Raw genomic sequence first — 22,220 nt, 5'->3', positions numbered from 1 at the left:
TCAGAATGAGGGAAAAACTTGGAAAGCCAGTAAGACTCTCTTCAACTGTATTTGGAGACAACTTATTTCAGACTACTTTATACCACCAAAAACGTGTTTTAAAATCATCTCATTGCTAGGATTTTTCAGATTTAAGGAGCAGTGAAAGTGGCACCATGTGAGCTGGTGAAGATGACTTACACATTTACTCCTCAGCTGATAAAAATTTGTTCTGATTATTGTTAGAAGATATGGAAGTAAAGATGTCAGAACCCTACCTAACTTCAGACTTTCAGTCCTAGCCCAGCAGTGGACACATAAGGTGGAAGAGCCCAGGAGGGAATTTGATGAGGAATGAGAAAGAACTTTAAAAAAAAAAAAAAAAAGGAGGAGAAAAAACAGACCTCAAAAAACTAATTCTACTTCTGCTCTTTGATGATCTTTTTAATCACTATTGTGCTCACAGGTACATATTTGTTAGGCTTAACAGTGAGATTAAAGAGAGACTGTAGCATCCCACTAATCTCAAATTTCTGCTGTACCAGCAGCAATTCATGCATTTCTACTATCACAGCTTCTAATATCCACTCTCCTATGCCAGATATACCTGACCTATTGGCCAGAACACCTGGTGAATGAGTGTCTGGTCCCTGATGAAGAAGGGAACGCTGATGTTTAAAAGCTCATAGATTCCCTGGTACTGCAGGAGGACAAAGTCATATATTGCAGCTGATCAGTTGGACAGTTATCATCTATCAACATAATTTTTACACACTGACATTTAAAAAAAAAATGCAACTTACTTAAGTGGTTAATAAACACAAAAATAGACAAAAATCAAGATTTAAATGCTATGGTTTCTTTTTCTCTGAATAGATAAACATGATTTTTTATAATTTCCATTAATAGTTAAGGCTACACAAAGTCAAAAAGTACTACTGCTGAACTCAGCTAAGTAACTATGATATTGCAATAACATTTATCATATATTTAGAAATAAATATTGCATAAATAATAGCAAAAAAGCAGACAAGGAAAAGGGTCACAGGTATCTATAAACTACAGCAACTACGCACAAGGCTGTATCAAATTACAGTGAAAACAAAGCTTCACAGCAGATCAGTTTTTAAATCAGTTTATCCACCGTGCATGGCAATAGTCAGTGGTTTCTTTTTAACAACATCTCGTTTATCATCATTGTGGTTTTGCAGTCGTACATAGCTCTTGATCACATTCATCTAATGAACCTCCAGGAAAAAGTGGGAGGTTTTGGTTTTTTGGGGTTTTTCTAGATTGGCTTCCCCCCACCATGCTCTTCAGCAACATACATTTCATTCCTATCAATCAACAGGTAAATTTGGTTGAAAGACAAAAATATCCTTTATTTTGCATCTGTAGGATACAGAGAGCAAATACAGGGTTTTGTACCACAGGACCTACACTAATAATGATCTGCTGGTGCAAGAGAATTCTCTCTACTCAGCAAAAAAGAAGTTGCTTCAGCTATGAAGAAATATAGCACAGCATGGCATTTCCACACTACTTCTGTCAAAGCTCACGTCAGCCTCAGAGGATTAAAGCAGCTCAAACTTCTTCTAAGCCTAGTTACAGGGGTTAAACACGACAGAGGCTCCAAGCTATTTTCTTTAAAACTGAATAACTTGCTTGTTCACGTCTCCAGTTTTGTAAACTTGATGACATTTAAGGGGCACAGCAGTAAGAAAAAACAGCAGCAGCATTATGTACTTTTTTGATGGAAAGACCTCTATTAACCACACTGTAAAAATGACTAGTCTGGACACTATTTGTTAAGCAAGATGGAAGACTAAAATTACGTAGACGGCAAATGGTAGCAGTGCACATGTAGATATTGCATAAATATTAAATATCCATGTTCTTACAAGACATCTATAAGTAGATCCTGCAAAGAAAATAAGAAAAGGAACAACCATCTGCTTTAGAATTTCACAGTAGGAAGGTTGTGACTATAAAAAAAAAAAAAAAAAAAAAAAAAAAAAACCACAAAACAAGTTCTTAAGGCAAGGTCTGTTCCAGGCCCTTCTTCCTCACTGTCAGTCCCCTTTGAGAGGGGATCAGCTCTCTATAGTTAAGCAAACATTCAAAGCTATTAAATTTTTTTGTTTTTCCAAACAGGGATCATTTGATCATCAAAAACAGCCTCTGTGACTAATATACAGTAATTAAAAAGATGTATTACCCTTGAAACAATTTTAATAACAGGTGCATTAAATCTATTTGTGGGTTATTAAATATGAAGATACCATGTCTGGCTCAGAAAATTTATTCAGCTTCCAAAAACCTGTTGCTGAGACTGCTACCAGGGAAGTAGCACTCCATGCTTATGTTGTTCTCACACTGTTTATCCATGTGTGTCACTGCTGGATACTGGGTACCACAGCTACAACAGGTATTTGCCTTTTCTAATGCTATCACTATTTAAAGAGCAAAGCTCACCTTAAATCAAAAATTATAGAGGTTTCATAAGATTTCTTCCCAAAGCCAAGAATCTTAGGTGTGTCTCAGTGCTATCCATACACAAACTCTGCCATAACACTGTTCAAACTTGGAACAGAGGAATAGAAGCCAGGACATAATTATTGTTTTGATTACAACATTCAAACAACCAGGTCCACAATTTTAGGAAACTATAAGCCAAATTTAGTTATTCTTAATTTATACATTTTGTTTAGAGATACCAGTCATATATCCAGGATATTAAATACTTTATTTAAGACTTTATTAAGCACTGCATGACCTGATCTAATTGGACCTACTTTGGACCAGACTGACATCCAGAAATAACTTCCAATCTCAAGCACTCTGTGACTCCATCATCCAACAGTATAGGATATATTGATAAACATTACTGAGAATCCTGTTCATTCAAATGAATGGGAAGACCCAAGTATGATATAATACTGGACTGATGAGCGCCAATTACAACAGTTCAAAGTAACATACTTTTTCTGGTGTTTGTTTCAGCAACAAGCTTCCAAATTACAGTATCAAAATCTATGAAATCCAACATTTTTGTTTCCTGCAAATATAGGAAACAATAAAGCAATACAGTTAATGAAAGCTTACCAAATTCATTAATAGTTTGGGCAACCCAGAAACTCTGCGGTATTCTACAAAAAGACTGAAATTATTTAAGTGCCTCAAGAACATTGTGAAGCAGACTGTGAAATGTAAAGCTTTTCCTCAAGGGAATATTAACTTAAACAGATTAGTCAGTTCTGACTAAACGTGACTATCTTCTATGAGTACAAAACACTGTTAGAGAGAAAACCAAGAACCACCATTTCTTAATAATCTGATGAAGCAAAAATGTTGATGACTTCTCCCAAAATACACAATTATAGTACTAACCATCTAAAAACAATTAAGCACATCTTCGAGTGACTCTTGTCCCAGGGGAATGAGGGTCGTATAAACAATTATGGAAAAACTGTGGTATTTTAAATAGCACAAACATTAAACTCCTGAGTTTAAAATACTCGGCGTTTATCACTAAGTTTGAAGATGGACTGGATTTGCCAATCATATTGTTTAAAAGCAGAGGTCTACATATACTGATTGTATATTCAAACGAAACAGGGAATTCCTTCCTTTTCATGAACTACAGATGGAAAGTAGTTTTTAAATTTCCAGATTTAAAAGTGATTTTTAAATGAATTATCTTAAGAGTTAAAAGCAGGCCCAGGCAAAAGTGCAGTTAAAGGCTTTTGGAGTGGGTGAGGTGGGAGAAGATCTTCCTCCATGGCCACATCTCATGCCCTCTCCTTTCCAATCTCCATACCACATGATGGTTTCAGCCAACAGATGCAGGCTCCTACCCTAGATATAGAGAACTTAAAACTTTTGCCTTTCAAACCTCTACCCCAATGAAGAGCAAGAGCTCTTACAAAGCACAGTGTAAGATCAACTTTCCAAAACAGGGTATTAGAAAACACATCTCTAAGCAGAAGAAAAAAGCAAGTTCAAGTAGCATGATGCTGGAAGAACAACCCTTTCAGAAGAAGAGGCTAGAGAGTTGTAAATACCGTGCACATGTGAAAGCTGCATGAGTTTCATTGAGATAAATAACCATATCAGCCTAATGCAACCAGTACAAATTTATGTATATCAGCTCACACAGAATTTTAAAAGCCTTATTTAGGTTTGACCGAACTCAGCAAGACCACTTCAGTCTACTTGATAAAGCCCACTCAGAGCTTTACATTTGTTTAGCTAAAAATTGAGAAGGTTTACATTAAACAAACACAATATGCAGATGAGACATAGACACAGGGTAATAGGAACAGCCATAGCAGATGATTTAATCCAAAATCCAAAGATATCCAACAAAACAGTATCAACTGCTTCAGAAATTCACAGGGAAACTTAATGGAGTAATTTGCTCATGGGGCATTTTCTTCCAACGCCTCAATCTTCTGTAGGTCTGACACATTCAGATTTCTAGTAATTACAATTTTTTTGTTGCATTCCACTTAATGTAATAGCCTCATAATCCACATATTTAATTATTTCTATGAAATTCAGTAAGAGCTTTCTTTGATGAAAGAATTAATTTATTATGACTTTAAAAAAATCTACATTCTTCCCCAAATGCTACAACTCAGATTTTGCTTTTGGTTTAAAATGTCTGGTAAGCTAAAAAAAACAAAGCTCTGCATTTCGTGTCTTTCCTGCTTATTTTGCCTTTTCTTCCTATCATACATTTAACATCTCCTTAATATAAAAAAAATTTCTCTCAAATCACAAATTCAGAAAGTTTACTCCATACTGTTTTCTACATTAGCAGAAGTAAAGACAGCTTACCATCTTAGAGGAAGGGGCGCTAGCAGCTTTTAGGACTATATTTTGAAATATAACCAGAAAATGGTTGTTTTGTTGTTTCACACTACAAAACAAATAGAAGCCTATTTTAATGTTTGACTGACGCTTTCAGCATTTAATCTTAGATTTATTTGTCAGTCTGATAACACAAGTGAATATAAGATCAAAACCTACATACAAAACCTCACTATAGAGGGAGAGATGACACGCAAGACAAACGTACTGTGGGTTTGATTTCTGTAGAATAAAAAAAAATATATATAACTGTTATATTTTGGAAATATCAGCCAGTATTCCTCTGTGCTATCAATCCATCCTGCTTGAGGGTCACTCAAGATTTGTTGAATTTAAACAAATTAAACATGTTTTTTTAAAAGCTAAAAATGTAATTAAATATACTAAAAGGCCCTCATTAAGCAATCTATAACAAACTAGAAAAATTATTTCTTATCTTCTGTATTTTGTGATATATTTCCACAGCACCAAAAGGGTCATTTATACTACTCTGTTTACAATTGTAATCCCATTGCTATTAATTCTACTCCTAATTTGGGCTAAACGTGATATTCCCACTGAAATACAATATTCTTACTCTAATTTTGTTGTTTTCACATGATAAATTGCTTATCCTAAGGATTTAAAATCCATTATTCTATTTGGTATTCAAACAAAATAAATGGATGATAAAACTCCAAATGCTTCGTACAATGGGGAGCTTAAAAAGAAAAAAACAAAAAACAACAGGAAACAAAACCCAAAACTGAACAAATGTTATCCAGAGTGGAAAAACAAATAATTAAATGATAAGGTTAAATGATAAGGGATAAAGGAAAGCATTAGTGAGACAAAACATGCATGAAAGGACCGAAAAAGCAAAAGTGAATTTTAAATTGCTTCCAAACTATAAATCTCCGTGACAAAGGAACATACTTTTATATACAACAGTAAAGCAAAACAGGAGAAGTGCAAAGATTTATTAGTTCCTTTTGAGCACAGAAGTATTGCTTACAGTGAAACTAGCTTGCAGGGTTCTACTATATGCATATATTTCGGTAATAAAGTAAATGTTTTGAAATAATGCTCCCCTAATAACTTTATTTTTAGCAAATACTAATTTGGGTTTGTATTTTCAACAGAACTGATGATAACAGGTAATGCCAGATGTAGACGTGGCAAAACATTCGTTGTGACCTGCTGATACTGTGATTTCAGGAAACTGAATAAAAAGCAAGTAAGACTATGCATAGCTTTTTCTTGTGATCACTTTATAACAATAAAAAAGTAGAAAATTTGGGAACAAACAGAAGTTTTACTAACTGATGCTGACAAAAACTTACTGCAAATATTAGTCAAATACTGCAGTCAATCTGGATTAATAAAATAAAGGTTTACTGAAATCAGCTGTAATGCAATCACTTCTTTCTGCCTCAAGACATTGAGATTGTATTATGAGATTCCCAAGCAGAAGAACATGGTTTCTATGCATCTTTGTACAACTGTCAAATCTTGCCTGTTACAAGCAAGCCTTGCGATGCGTTATTCTAAACAAGAAATTCCATAAAACCTTCTGCAGAAATACCAATTATTTTAGACTAGAGGCTTTTTACAGACAAGGTACACTATTGCCTTCCTACATACATAGCTACTTTGAAATCATTACTTTAACAAGTAATGATTGCTATGAGTTCAAGTTATAAAAAGTATTATTTGGTTTGGATTTTTAAATGAATGCAATCATATTTAAATAAAAAAATTGCTAATTGTGTCCCAGCAGTAACAGAAGCAACCTCTACCTTTGTTATCTTTGGCAGACTTTTCAAGGCAAAGAAATGAGTCAGCTTTTTCCTGTAGCTTGTGTTATACTTGCTGGCGTTTCCCCAGCTTTGCAAGTCACAAAGTATTTCCAAGTGCTAGACGTGAAGTTACACCCACAAAGTTTTTACAGAATGCCAACATTCGTCCCCATCGTGGTTAAAATTTAACCAAAAGCTGTAATTGAACTACAATGAAATGTCTTCTATGCATTCTGCTTTATTTCAGCTTGCTTTCTTTACAACAAATATACTTCATGAAAAGCTGCAAAACAATAGAATTGCTAATAAAGCAAAAAATTAACATTTCATCAAAAAAATGCCACATGAATATATTCCTACAGATGATTCACTTCATCAGCAAGACAGCACGCGTTGAAATAGTTTACAATTAGCACTCTAGATGTGGTTTCCCATTTCTCCCTACTTCTTTGGTGGCTTCAGCAAATTTTTTCCTGTAGTTCCTACAACATGCCGAAATGCACTAGGAAGCCTTTCAACAGTTAGATATACTTCTATAACCCTGAGAAAAAAAAAACCACATTTTGCACAGTTCTTCAATTTTACATTGTCATTGCATAATTCCCCAAACAAAGGACAATCTCAATAATAAATTCATAAATAGATGTATTTCCCTAGCATAATGAAAATAAATAACCTAAACAGATTTATAAGCAGCTTATGGATCAGTATCTATCTGAGCTGAAACTCTATTTCAGCACGAATAAAGAAAAATAACCTACTCTGAACTATCCACTCAAAACTCATTCATATAGAAAGGGAGAGGAGTAGACCATGATGTGTCTGCTACTTTGACACACATATATGTACCTTGGTCCCACTCATTAACGTCAAAACTTTTCACACTACCACTGCTTCATCTTCTAACTTGACAGAAAGGGACGCTTATGTTTAATATCAAACATACTTTGTTACTCCTTAGAACATTAAGCTAGGCAGCAGGACAGTCAGATAAAACTAAGGCTATGCCTGAAAAAATATCTATGTACCGAACTCCCACATTTCTACCGCTCTCCTAATTATTTTATGTAAATTTGAATGACAACACTAAAGTGTACAGGTTGGGAATAGCTACCCCATGACAACATACTTTTTGTTCAGTCTTAAAAAAAAACATAATTATTTTTTAAATCACTCATCGTTCTAACATACTAGCTCTTAGCAAGTACTACCAGGGACGAAATCTCAGGACACAAGAAAACTCAAAAAGTCCTAGAAGTACTGCTTACAGACTAAGGCCCCCTCATTGAAAAGCTGTAATAACATGAAACATCTTATACGACAGTATTCAAACTACCCTAACCATAGTCAGCAGACTGCCTAATCACTAATGCATAATAAAAGAATAATTATGCAAGATTTAGCTTAAAAGTTTGGAAACCAGAAGATCCCAATCCAAAGTATGTAACCTACAATTCATCTCACAGTATTTCTCCTTATACCTCTTGACAACCTACACTATACTGCTGGCACTGCAGCAACCCAGGTCTTCCAGTACCAGCTAAGAAGAGTTTATTTAAATAAAACCAGGACAGAACTGTTAAAGATATTCAACAGTATTATAAGTAAATCCATTTTTTAAATACTCTGCTTTGAAAGCCTGAGTGGTCTAGATGACTTCTAGCTTCTGTGGTAAAAATCTTTCACAATTAAGGTTTACTTGCAAAATAGTCACAACATTGGCATGGATGCTGGTCCTTAAATTAAATAATCTACTTTATTTTTCTCCTACTCATATATTCCCAGCATGACTCCATGACAGACTAATCACTTGTCAAACACACATTTATAAGATGCATGCAATTTTCAGTTCAACTAGTCACAGAATAATATACTACAAACTACTTACAGATACCTAATTACCAGCCACTTCACTATTAATATATTCTAGGAATTTGCTCTTAAATTTGAATGTCTCAGCACAAATTAATGCTAAGAAATCTTCATAGATATTGTCAATACAGAGGTACCAGCCTCTGAAAATAAGTATTTGTAAAACATAAGGCAGGTGGGTAATGCATACATATAGCTACAGCAATACTATCAGGCACTACTGTGATCTCAGGTGCCACTTTTTGGTTATTCTCAGAACACAAAACTCCCTATTACAAGAAATGAGAGTCTTTTTCCATGAACAGAAATCTAAGTTTATTAGTCCCGTTGCTTGTTTGATCACTGTGCAAGAAAAACTTAAGGAAAGGAGCTTATTTCTTAAGTAACTAAATTCCATCTGTTATTTGGAAAGGAGAAACACAGCTCACTCTATAATGTTGACAGCAAAGTTTTACCTAAAAATCTCCTTCACTCTCTTTCTAGCCAGACATTAAAATTTCATATGCATCATCACAGTAACATGGCTACAAAATACAGCCATAAAATACATAATCACAATCCCTCTGTTATCCTCCAGTGAATAAAGCAGGCTTTTTCTATTAGAAAAATCAAAATCTATAGTTCTGAAACAACATAAACTATTTTAGATTAACATAAACCATAATAACATTAACATAACATAGTGTCTAGAAAACTATCTACCATATTGCAAGTTAACCATTACATTTGCTAAAATTGTGAAGGGGTGAAAGGTACAGATTTCTTCTCAGATACTGAAGAATTGTTCCAGTTTAACAGCAACAAAAGGGTCCTCATCTAGAAGACACTTTGCCCAAGCTATACCAGTTTTACCCTGTGGGAAATATATACACCCCATTACACTTTCTTTCAATCAGCAATGTAAGAATTAGCCCCTTCTGATGCAATCAACAAAACTGCAAAGCATATATGAAACAGCACTAAAGAAAACACATTTAAAGCCATGACTCTTAACTGCCTTAAATAAAAAAAATCCTTACCTCCTTGAGAGCTATCAGTTTTTTCATCCTCTCAAATTTGAACGACAAAATAATTCATGTATTTAACCCTAATTCATGGTTTCCATAACATTGCAAGCTGCACATCCCTTTGCCTCAATCCACTTAAACATGGTAGACCAAACTGAGCCCTAAACACAGTTAGTCACCTACTAAACAAATGATTTTATAATGTTAATATTTCAGTAGTGCCTTGAAAATAGGAGAAAAGAATGACACTGCACAGCACCAGTTTTCTGCAATGAAAGCTCAAGTCTTTCCAAGCTATGAGGCTGTCAAGACTTTTTCTGTGAAATAAGCACCATGTTTCAGCAGAGGAATAATTTAAAGAAATTAAACCCATTTTCACCAAATTCCTCAATCTTTCTCAGAAAAAGCTTTGCCCTGGTAAGGAGACCCAGTAATTTCCTCAGGGGTGGGGGGAAGAAGACTTAGTATTTTTTACACATTTACCTGCCTTAGGAACCAAAAAAGAAAAAGACAGAAATAATCTGAAGAAACCAAACATCTCTCTGGGTCTGGCACAAAATTTAGCTATTATTTCTGGGGTAAAGTGCATTTTGAGAGTTGTTTTTCTACCTGAAGAGTCCCAGGCAAGATCCATGAGAATTAATAAAGTTTTGGGATAGCAGACTACAGATGAGGAAAACAATTAATTTTAATTTTCAAATCTTTCGCTACAGACAAGCCAGAGACTGCCCCCTTCCAAGCCTCTTTCTTTACAGGGAAAGACTGTGAAACTTGAGACTCTTGGATATTTACACAATATCAGCAGCTACAGCATTGATTACAGCTTTCATGGGTTTCCTTATAAAAAAATCACAAGTTACAGCAATGTTAACATGATCCAAGCAGTGTTTCTCAACCACTTTTGAAAGTGCAAAGGGTCATACAAATAAGACCAAATCCAAAGACCACCTAAGTTTTTTGGAAAAAAAAAATCCAAGGGACCAACCTATGTAATAAAATAATAGTTTTATTCAAAACAATCAAAAGTTTAAAACACACAGAAGTTAGACATTTGCTACTTTTATTCTCCCTTTAGTGTGTTTGTTTCCTTGCTTGCATATGTCAGAATGTGTATATGACATTTTTATTGGGTTTAGCTCCTTTTTATTTTGAACTGTAGTTGCTCTGTTGACCACTTTTTGATGTCTAACAGACCACTTGCAGGCAACGGACCAAGACTGATGCAGAGATGTAACAGGATCAATTGCAATTTGTGCTCTCAAAGTCACGTGAAATGACCGTCACAGTGGCGATATACTGAACACTTTCCTGCATCACCTGAGGTATCAACTATTGCTGTTAAGTCTCAGAAGAAAGTTTGGATTTGGTAGGACCATGAAGACCGGGCTCCCTTGCTGCTAGCAGAGGTAATCTTCCTTCCCTGAAGCACATTACTGAGGTGACAAAGCAGCACTCTTAGTCTGTATTCTGCAAGTAGAGAATCTTAATTTCCTCCATATGTATTAGCGGTGGTGTTTCAGTTTGGGTTTGTTTTTTTTTATAGGTGAACGTGCATACAGCTATGTGGAAAGCCATACCATGTTTACAGCTGCCTATAGATCTGCATATTTCATATGGTCTTCAATGTAGAAAATATACCGAAAGTAAATATCTGTTTTACATGAGATGAAGGCATTCAAAAGTAAATAAAAACAATTCATTTAATAATGATGGGGTTTTTAAGAATTAGCTAGTCTTCTGTGCTACCACCCAGCTGCACAAAACACACAGCATGCATCTGAGCTTACTCAAAGACTCAGAAATGTCACTTTGAGAGCTGCAAAAAGCTGGAAATACAAAGAATGAGAAATCAAATTATTTTTGCAAGCAGGGATCCCGAATTTAACAGAAAGTACATTAGAGACTTCCAAAAGGGATTTCTGTAGTCCTTTGTAAAACAGAAGTTTGTATACAATTTAACCGTGTCCTACTAGAAGAGATTAATGCTGCAGTTGGACACACAAGAAACCTGCAATTCCTGTATTTCCTGGAGAACAGGCACCATGCCCACAGGACACTCCCACCAGCGGGATGCCCATCCACCATTACTTGTCATTACCTAACTCAGAGCTTCCTTCTTCCTTAGCTCTGCTGGCAGCAGGATTTTGAATGCTGTCCAGGCAACGCAGTGCAGTAACAGCAAGCATAAACTAACTGAGCTGACAATAACATGTTCGACAGAACACTAAGATCTAGAAGAGAACACCTGTCTGAAACAAAAACTTTAAAAGCTCCTTAAAAAAAACTGGGATACAAACCTCTGGTTCCCACAGGCAGATGTGACTGTTCATTTGACCACAAGGAGAATGTTATTAATACACAGATAAGCCCATGTTCCTAACAGTGAAAATCCCTTAGATCTAGTCCTAATGAGAGAAGCACACCATGAACTTCTCACTAGTCCCATAGTGAGTGCTGTCAAATGTGTGCCATATGCAATATGTAACTCTGAAGTAAAGAAAACAGCAGGTCAACAATACAAGATAAAAGGGGCCAATGTGATGAACACGATCACCATAATGTCTAGTTCTCGTTCGCCAGCCACTGAAATACAGCCCACTTGGAATGAAACTAGAGAGCTGCTAAACATATGAGAATACTGTCCCACATTTAAGGAAAAGAAATGGCAGTGTGCCAAACTTAAATTAATCACCTAGTTTCTGGAGGCAGGCTAATTCAAATCGATTGAAAAAAAATGTACAAAGAGATACCACATCAAAGCTTTTGTAGGACAAACCAGTTAAAAAAGAGATGAAAGACATCATTAGTGTATTAGTTTTTACCAACTTGTATCAAGATTTACTACACATTATAACAAAAGAACTAAGTTAATTGTTCGAAAGCAATAAAAGATACAAATAACAGATTGTTGATAACTGTCAAGAGCCAATAACCCATTTTCTGCCTAGAATGCCATCTAAACTGGCACATCCAACAGAAATATAAATGAAAAATTGCAAAGCCCTAGCACATTTTTCTCAGTTCAATTTTTTGTTTGGTTTTTTTAACGTCTCTCTTTCCGAAAGACAACATTACATAGAAGTAAATATAGATATAAAAAACAAAATAGGTACTTACATTAAAAAAAGAAAAATCCTGTCTGACAAATAATGACTATTTTTTAAGAGGTTTTAAACAGCGAGATGCAGCAAAATCTCCTGTGTAGGTTATCCATTCAAAAGAAAAAACTATAATTGAGAGTTGAAGCTTTATAAAAACAGATGTTCGACATATACAATTGCTCTTTCCAAGGTACAGAAATGCTTTTTGTCAGCTGACTCTTGGAAGCTGTGTATGACAGGAACTACAAGTCATCACATTTCCAGGTGCACGAAACTGCTGGTTTTACTGAAGTTATACTGTGCTTTGAGCCTCTACCAGAATACAGAGTAACAAAGCCAAGTATAGCAGGCAGGAAGGCACAAAGGTCATTTTAAGAATATCTTCTGAAAATAAAAAACAGGCTTTTTTTTTTTTATATAATCATTATACACACGTTATAGTGAAGTGAATATGGGATAAACACCAGCCCCTCCTTTATTTTGATGAAATTTATTTTCTCCTTAAAGTGATGTTAAGCACATTACAATGTCTATGGGAAAAGACATGAAATAAAATAAAAGTAATTTTAAACCAGTGAACCAGAGTAACAGAAATTGTCATACTGGAAAAAGCAGAAAATTAAGTGTGGTGAATCCTCCTTTTCATTCAAAAAACCTGTTCTGATTACCAGTACAGTATATAAAGTCATGATATATGTAAAGGATTTGAGTTTTTCATTAAATTTGTGAAAGGTACAGAAGACCAGGTTTCATGTGCAGATGCAAGCATTTGATTTCAGGAGAACAAAGAGCTATCACCTATATAATAACCTCATATATACAAAGGTCCATATTGCATAAGGTCAAGTAGATTATAAATTCTTTCATTAATGGGTCATTTCCTTTAAATATGTACCATCATTGGAAACATTTCAACAGACACATAGTTGGGATTTTTCATACTTTTATTTTATTGTTTTTATACAACATTTAAGATACATTTATACTGTCACTCTTACCTTCAAATGCCAAAACAGAAGGTCATAGTTTAAATGGACAAGCTATGAAACCAACAGACTTTACAATGGACAGAAATTCCTAACTTCTGCTTCCTCAGATATTAAAAATGGTTGTAAATTAACAGAGCTCAAAGAAATGACACTCAGGAAATAACATATCAGCAATCTTGGCAGGCTTAGGAGAGTTGGATCCATTTATTGCAGAACAGTTTCATAAAGATGAAGGCCTGAAGAGATCATTATATTATCTAGTGTTGATCTTCTCCATCTCACAGAACATCTGAAACGTTTCATCTGGTAATTAGGCTACAGTGTTCTAATACAGAAAAAATCCTAAGCTGCTATATATGCAGCAGACCACCACAAAGGCCAAGTGGGGAACTAATTATTGGCAAGATCAGACTTCATGATCCCACTAGGCAATTCATACACTGTTACTGCATATGAATTCTTGTGCAGCACTCTCATGATCAATTTGATTTTAAGCACTTGAACAAAGCCTAGCAACCAAACATTTATGAAAGACAGTTTCCTATGTCACTTCAAACAGCTAAAACATGATTTGAACCCTGTAAAACATACAACTCTGAGACATTTAAATCCAATTTATTTAGCTTAAAGTCAAAGATAAATCAATGGTAGTTTATTGTCTTAAAGCATCCCATATAGAGGAATAGACATGAAAATTTATAATTGCGGGTGGGTAATCTTTAAAAGTTCAAAAATAGGAAGATTATGTTTCAGTTCTAAACTGAAAAGAAAAAAGAATTCAGATGAATTCTTAATAAAAACCATATTAGAAAAACCAAACCGAGAAAGGAGTTCCTTACACTTCACTTGGGTTTGGCTTTGTTTAAAGTTAAGACCAAATGTCCAAAATGATACAAAACACAGTAACACTCACTGAAGTAACAGGAAAGACACCGGTGACATTTTAATCCTCGTTACTAAAATCCACTAGCAAGACGAGAAAAAAAAAAAAAAAGTATGGAGAAAATAAGCAGCAGGAATATTGCATCAGTGCAAACAAAGAAATCCTCAAAAAAGCTTACACAAAAACATAGTATTTGTAGGATGACATTAGAAACTTGTTTTGTGAACTATATAACCTCTGCCGTCTCTGTGCATTCTTACGTACTTCACTGTTTCTGTTTTGGGATCCTTCTGCTTTCCAACTCACCAGGACTACTTGCTCTTGGCTGTTCTGGCTGACGTCCCAGAGAAATAACGCCCTTGAGTTGAGTCTCACAGAGTTCAAGAAGGAACAGGTGCTCAAGGGAATCTTCAACCTGGATCCCTAGCATAGCCTCTGATGTACATGACTTTTTTTCCCCAAACCGGAAAAGGGAATTGAGATACAGACAGCCTGAATGAAGGGCAAGAAAGCAATCTGTTCGAGGCAAGAACCTGCTTATGTTTTTGTTGTTTTTTCCCTAATGTCACAGAAGTGCCCCTGAACTTAGGTTGTTCACCTCCTAACGGGACTTGCCTAGCTTTCTACTTCATATTACCCTGGGTGCCTCACAGAAGCTTTCCTGATCAAATACAGAACTCTGATTTCCCTTCCAAAGTCATGGAAGTAAGGGAATCCACATTTTAAAAAAAACAACACACACAGACACCATCCAACACCCCCTCAAAAAAAACCCTGAACACCTGTACGACTATATTTTACTACTGCAGGTCATGTTTATCCAAAACTTGAACTTAAAATACGCCTCTGAATAAGACACACAAAACGAAGTGGAATTAGACAAAACAGCGATGATGTTCTTCCCATTTACCTAACAGATTGTCAGTCAAAGGATGATAGAGGAAACCTTACAAAATCGTCACTACTTCACTACTGTCTTCATGACTTGTGAACCAAGTCCTATGAATTTTATTTTCCTTAAAAATAAAAATAAAAAAAAGTTTTGGTCTGCACTGAATGAAATATTTAGTGGCAAGCAAAAGAATTTTTTAAATTTTTCATCTCAGCTAAAAAACTCCGAGACCTTTTGGTTCAATCAAAACAAAGCCCTCCCTCCTCCCAAATTTCTTGGCACTGAAGCTGTATTTGATTACTGAATCAAAGGTATAAAACAAACAAACAAAAAACCCCACCGCACATGGACCATACACTTTTAATTTTAAAATAAAAGATGCTACATTTCTCATGTCATGAGCCTTTTTTTCATGTACTGTTTTGACTTTTGAAATGCTAAAATCCCTTGCCTAACAAAGAGATGTTTGATTGTCGCTCAAGCTAGCAACTCGTTTTCTTCTTACATTCATGTTTCTTTTGTTTTCTCTTTCTTCACTATTCTGCTTCTAACACCCTATTAGATTAGCATGATTTGGTTTCCACTCCCTTTTTTTACAATAAGACTGCTTTTTATTAAAAGGAGTCAGTGTCCTACTAATCACAGACCCTTAGGACATCTTCTTCACTTTTACTCTCCCCAATTTTTACTTTTGCTTCTTCCACAACTTACCATTTCCTTTTCACAGCCACCCCTCTCATTCATCTTCTGTTTAGTTTCAAGAACTATGTACTTTCCTGAAGTACCTCTTACACAGCTGATTTTCTTCCCTTTCTCACTTTCCTTATGTCTTTTTTAAGCTTGCTTTTTTGGGTCATTACTTCTTTTTCCCACTATTTTCTACTTCTAGATCATTTAATCATCACTAATAAAATTAAGTATTTAAAGATATTCTCATAGCTTTAAATACTTCACTCTCTCTTTCTGCTCATTCTGGAGTCTCAAAAGAAGAAAAAAAAAACCTAAACAAATTCCCTTAGCTGTTCTTACCATTCTTCATCGCAATTCTCTCATTCAGCCCCACCTGTGAACATTTATTGTAAAGCATATATTTTACAATTTACAAATCCCCCAAAACCAACTGATTTAATGCATTGTATTGAGAACGTTAAAAGCTGAACAGAATGCATAAGGCTATTACTTGCCTTCCCATAAACACTTTAATTTTCAAAACAGCCCATACTAAGTCCCAACAAACTACTAGCACAAAGGATGTTTTTAACTATATCACTCTGACAACATATATTTGGGGTTTTTTTTGTTAGAAGACACTGATGATATGCACTCCCTTTTGCTCGTTGGTGTCTCATTCTTGCTTATACCATGACATGTTGCAAAAGAAAGACTCCATATACATTGGCCAATGTTCATTTTAAACCTTTAGTTTCAAGAGTTTGGAGTACATAGTGTTTTACAATAGTTTACAACATTACATGTCATTTTAATCATTATGCCTTAAAAGAAACAGAACATTCATTCTAACAAACTCAGTTTAAAACTGCACCCTAACCTCTCTGATACTTAGTTTGTAATTATTAAAACATAGAGAACACTAAATAATATGCTGGGAACACAAAGTGGCAGACAGTTGAAACTGTATCCATAGTCAATTTTGGAAAATCAGGGCGGGGGGGTTAAATAATTTTCTGATAATTTGAACTGGTCCAAAGATCACTTATTTGGAAAATAAAATTTAAAAAAAAAAAAAAAGATAAAATCAAAGGGATTACAGTTTAAAGGAAGATCACTTGCTTTTTAATTAAGTTTGTTCTATTTTACACTTTTAAACCTTAAGAGAATGGATTAATAGTTTCTTTATTTATCCTGATAATCCTATGCAGAGTCTTAAAATACCTAAGACTCTTTTGCTTGTTTTATTGGTTTCCTGTCTGCATATTGAACCTTGTTACAAACTAAATGATAGGGGTTTTTAGGATGAGTGAGTTTGTTGGGTTTTTTGTTTGTGTTTAACTGTGTCTGGATAACACCAAATCTAAATAAGGTATGGCCTTAATCTCTGACTCCATTCTGCATAACAACTAACAATAAAAGAGCAACTATCTTACTTTTAAACTAAAAGCATATGAAAGATTGAAGAAGTTGTTTTACCTTCCATTTCTTGCACAGGCACCTAAGTCTTCAAAAACCTTGTGTATATACACAAGATGTCTCCTAAAAATGTTACCCTTAATTATACTACTTACAAAATGATGCGTACAATTAACCAAAAAGGAAATTAAACACAATATGAAACACTAATTTAAAGGAAAAGAAACAAATTAAAAAGGCATGAAGACAATCAGAGTATACCAGGGTATACACAACTCAGTACCATGTTAACTTGGCAATGAGGCTATAACTGCAGAGGAAATAGTCTGCACCTAACTTGCTTGCCCTAGCCATAGACGACACACCCAGATTTGAAATAAAGATAATAGGTGTCTCAGCAAGATGGCACGTCACTGTTACATGAAGTTGATCTATGAAGTCATTTTCTTAGAATACTTACCACTAAATCCCAGTTATTTTGTTCAAGCAACGTTATAGCTTCATCGATATTTTCAATACCAGTACATGCCTAAAAAGAAAAAGAAGCAGTAAGCAGAATTAAAAGCATTGATCAGAGTGTTAATACTTATAATTTAATTAATTTTAGGAGAATGACAGGAAAGGTATAGGTCTTTCATTTCTGTTAGGAAAGGATAATCCAGAAATCAGATTTCAAGTTTTAAACATTAAACATTTGGATATAACTCCCTGTTCCACCAGAGGACTCTTGTGCAACCTTGAGGAAGCCACCTAGGGAAGCAAGACAAAGTAGTTATTTCTAAAATTAGGACAATAGTGCTGTCCCATAAAGGTGTTTTGAGAATTCTACATTCAAAACTGTGAAACACTTATACTACCTTAAAAGGGAGCACAAAAATACTTAAGGCTTAAAATGATGTTTAAGACAGCTGAAATATTTCATCTAAAGCCAGAAATACATAATAAACCCTACTGCCTCCACCATCATCTTATACCCCTACTCACTCTCGGTAATGCAGCGTAAGAAGAAAAGAAGGTGGCATGTATGAATTTTTGATCAAAGCGCCAACTTACTACTGCATGTACAAATGAGTACCCCTCGTGAAACTATTTAAAATGAAGACTATACAATGAAAAATTTACAATGTTTTCCTTTCAAACAAAATGCTTGCATGTTGTTCTAGCCCTATACTCTGGCTTTACCTAGTTCAAGAAATCTAATACAATAGCATTTTTTAAGTAGTGATATCCCCAAAAAATGGTATTGTAAATTCAGCTTAATTCCAAATACAAGAGAGCACCTTTACCCAGCAAAAACCTTAATGCAGTATCCTCCTTTCTTTTTTTGATACCTATACCTTTTCAAGTATTCCACTTCAGCAGGCAGAGCATTGCTATTCATTGCCACATATTTGCTACTGTTCACACCAAAGGATATCAGATATATTTCACCAGAAGGGAAAAATGGAAACAGTTAAGTTTCTTTCTGGAATTTATCTTCCATCCTAATCAAAGCTATGCTCTATATTCAAGCACACAAGAGGAGTTCAGACTTTTACAAGATCTGAAACATGATCATGTTCCTTCTGCTCTACCACACAGTTATATAAAAAGAAGTTTATATAACTTTTATATAAAACTACATTTAAAAAATCCAACCTTTTAACAGTAATAATAGAGTTAGATTGCAGCAGCAAACAGATCAGTTTTCTTGATTCCAAAGATATATAGTCCTGTTTTTCCTTTATGTGATAACACTAAAAGGGAACTAGGCACAAAAATGGACACTTTTTTTCTCCCAAGACATAAAAAGCCATCAGTTCATACATTTTCCATGCTCTGACTTTTCTCCCAATTTACAACAATGAAGACATAAAAAGTAGAATCACAGAGAAATTCAAAGCCAATTCTCTTTTCCCAAATTCAATGCTGAAGAGTTCCACACATATGAGGCATTACATGCAGTATGTCTACAAAAAATGGACCAGTCTGGAGGACTGCGAGGATCACAAGAAGACATTTTAGAGATTTTTTTTTGCCTGCAGAGGGGAGGCAGCAGTTTCTATTGATCCACAATGCTCTCAAGGCCAGACTGATTCTCTCTGAAACAAGACAAAATTTCTTCCATCACTCACAGCATGCTGTGTTAATACTGAATTTCACCCACTTTTCATCAGGAATGCCAAAAAAAATTTTTTTTAAATACAGTTTTGCTCTTCAGAAGCATCATTTTGCCTTCTCTTCCATTACTTCTTGCAGGTACTTCTGAAGTTAAAAATGAGACACTAACACATTCTATAGCAAATGAGAAGGTTATATACACTTACACCAGGCAAGCTTGAGGAGTGCAGGGCTTGAGCTTGTCATTTCTGAAATCACAGGAGGGTTCATACTACAATAAACCTGCCACTGAAATCAATGTCAATAGCTATGCTGCAAGGTAGTCTTACTTTGAGAAAAAGTTTTGCAGAAGTGACAGCCTGAGGTTCGGTTTACAGTCAAGTGAAATACACTTAAAAATCTGGCCATTACAGAAATAAAGAGTTACTTTTTCTCATTTATCAGCCCTGCAAACTCTGCGTGACCTTTCTAAGAACTAAGTAGTGTTCCAACCTACAATAAGAACCTGACCAACAATGTGTTGTTTTCAACCCTGGACTGTGCAGATGAAGTTGAGGAGAGGGTACTTAGAATTCAGGGCTCAAATACTGGTTTTAGTTGCCCCCTCTTCATATCATATCATCCCTGCAGCTCAGCTGACTTGCAACTGTCCACATGCACACTCTTAGCCCATACTAACAGCAAATTGATTCAGCTCATTTTGGCTTATTTTTATTTCAAGATCATAGAATATCTCAAGTTGGAAGGGACCCATAAGGATCATCAAGTCAAACTACCTGCTCCTTGCAGGACTACCTAAAGCTAAACCATAGGACTAAGAGCATCATCCAGACGCTCCTTGAACTCTTCTCTAACAGAGCAGAATAGAATCATTAAGTTTGGAAAAGACCTCCAAGATCATCAAGTCCAACTGTCAACCCAACTGTGCCCACTAAACCATACCCTGAAGTGCCATTTCTACGAGTTTCTTGAACACCCCCAGGGATGTTGACTCAACCGCCTCCCTGAGCAGCCTGTTCCAATGCCTGACAACCCTTTCAGTAAACTGAAATTCAGTTTTAGATAAACTGAACAAAATGAGCTTACCCTTCTGCCAGAGCACACAGTGAAAGTAGTTACCTCATCACAGCAGAGGCAGAGTAATTAAGCAACTAATTCACTTGTATGTCTGCACCCTTCCTAAATCATCTTGTTGGTGATTTACAATCTAAAATAGAACCTTCCTCTTGCTCTCTTAGCAATGCAGAGTCTTTCGGTAACAGGAATGGGCAGGTGTAAACACTAACTAAAAATCAAAACCATCAGAATTCTCAATACCCAAGAAAAGCAGTTTTGTTGAAAACCCTTGGACATTTTTACAATCACTTTAAATGTTTGATTTTGAGGAGTTCTAAAACTAAGATTTCACTTTCCAGATGGACTGTTTTTGCTAGTTGTCAGTAAAACAGAAAACAAACATTTCTGAATGCCAACAGTAAATGAGTGAGTGCTACTTATCAATGTAACCACAAAATAGGCATTCCAAGATCTTCTTCAACACCCTGTTAATGTCACAGTTGCAGCAAACTAAGATTCTTCAGAATAATATTTAAATATTCAGACACTACACACTACCACATACAAATCCCTGCCCCAAGTCATAATCCATCAGTAAGACCAAGAAAAAAACCAAAACAAAACCCAACCAAAAATTAACATTAGCTTTGTTTTAACTGCGTCATGTCATGGAAGGTAAATTCAAGAAAATCATCTGGTTTGCATGTCTTTAATTTTCCCTAAGAAATTAAGCACACAAGACAGGTAGTCCCTCACTGACAAGCATGATGTGACATCAAGGGCTCTGTAGCAGCAGATTAGTCCCAGAACAACCTGGTACTGCTTCTGCCTTTGTTTTCTGTAGGGAAACACATACAGGAAACCAGCAGGTTATGTGAGCACCAAAATTAACAAAGTCTAGTTCCTTGTGGGTTTGTCTCTCATCCCTAATTGCAAGGGATGATTTAAGCTTGTCCTATGGCTGGAATATTTATAAGAGCTTCCTTTGATGGACTTCTTTCCGTGTTACCTGGCTGTATTTTCATGAAATTTGGAATAATTTAATTGGTATGAGCCCAGGGGACACCTGGGTACCATAAGGCTATATCCCTTACTTATCTAGGAAGGTAGACTAAAAGTCACAGGGTTTACTCACAATACATAAAAATGAGAAAAAATTCTTTATGTTTTTCATTCTAGCCAAGCAAGAAACAAACAAAAAAATAATTGACTAGGAAAAAAAAATCATGTTAAATTTGCACAGAAACAGAAGGAAAAAAAACCTTCAAAATATAGCAAAGTAGATGAGCTCCAAAGACACAAAACCACATCTTTGTTGCCAAGCAAGTAAAGTGATACCAGTTGAGGAGAAATTATTTTTTTTTTTATTCACAGATTTTATTCAGCTTTATTTTCATGAGAGACCTACTAATAAAAGGCATTAATTATTTTAGAAGAAAATTCCTACCAGAATACTACCAACTCTTGATTCAATCAACAACCAGCACATCCTCCAAGTCATCAAATTGAAAGAAACAAACCACCACAGTCAAGGTAAAACCTTCAAGCCTCGCTGATTTGTAAACCTTTACACGTCAAAAAGAAACCAAAGAATTTTTCT

At 35.2% G+C, this 22,220-nt stretch overlaps 1 protein-coding gene across 1 annotated transcript in view; it reads right to left on the bottom strand.

Moving 5' to 3' along the window:
- The window catches only part of FAF1 (Fas associated factor 1), a 170,693-nt gene that overhangs the window by 134,844 nt on the left and 13,629 nt on the right, over positions 1-22,220 (bottom strand). The window contains exon 2 of the mRNA XM_049808217.1: positions 17,925-17,993. Coding sequence (XP_049664174.1) covers positions 17,925-17,993 — 69 coding nt within the window. The remainder of the gene's footprint in view (positions 1-17,924; positions 17,994-22,220) is intronic.

The sequence above is a fragment of the Accipiter gentilis genome, chromosome 8 (genome assembly GCF_929443795.1).
Source record: "Accipiter gentilis chromosome 8, bAccGen1.1, whole genome shotgun sequence".
NCBI lineage: Eukaryota > Metazoa > Chordata > Aves > Accipitriformes > Accipitridae > Astur > Astur gentilis.
Note: the sequence above shows the minus strand (reverse complement) of the source record. Positions and strands in the feature narration are given on the sequence as shown.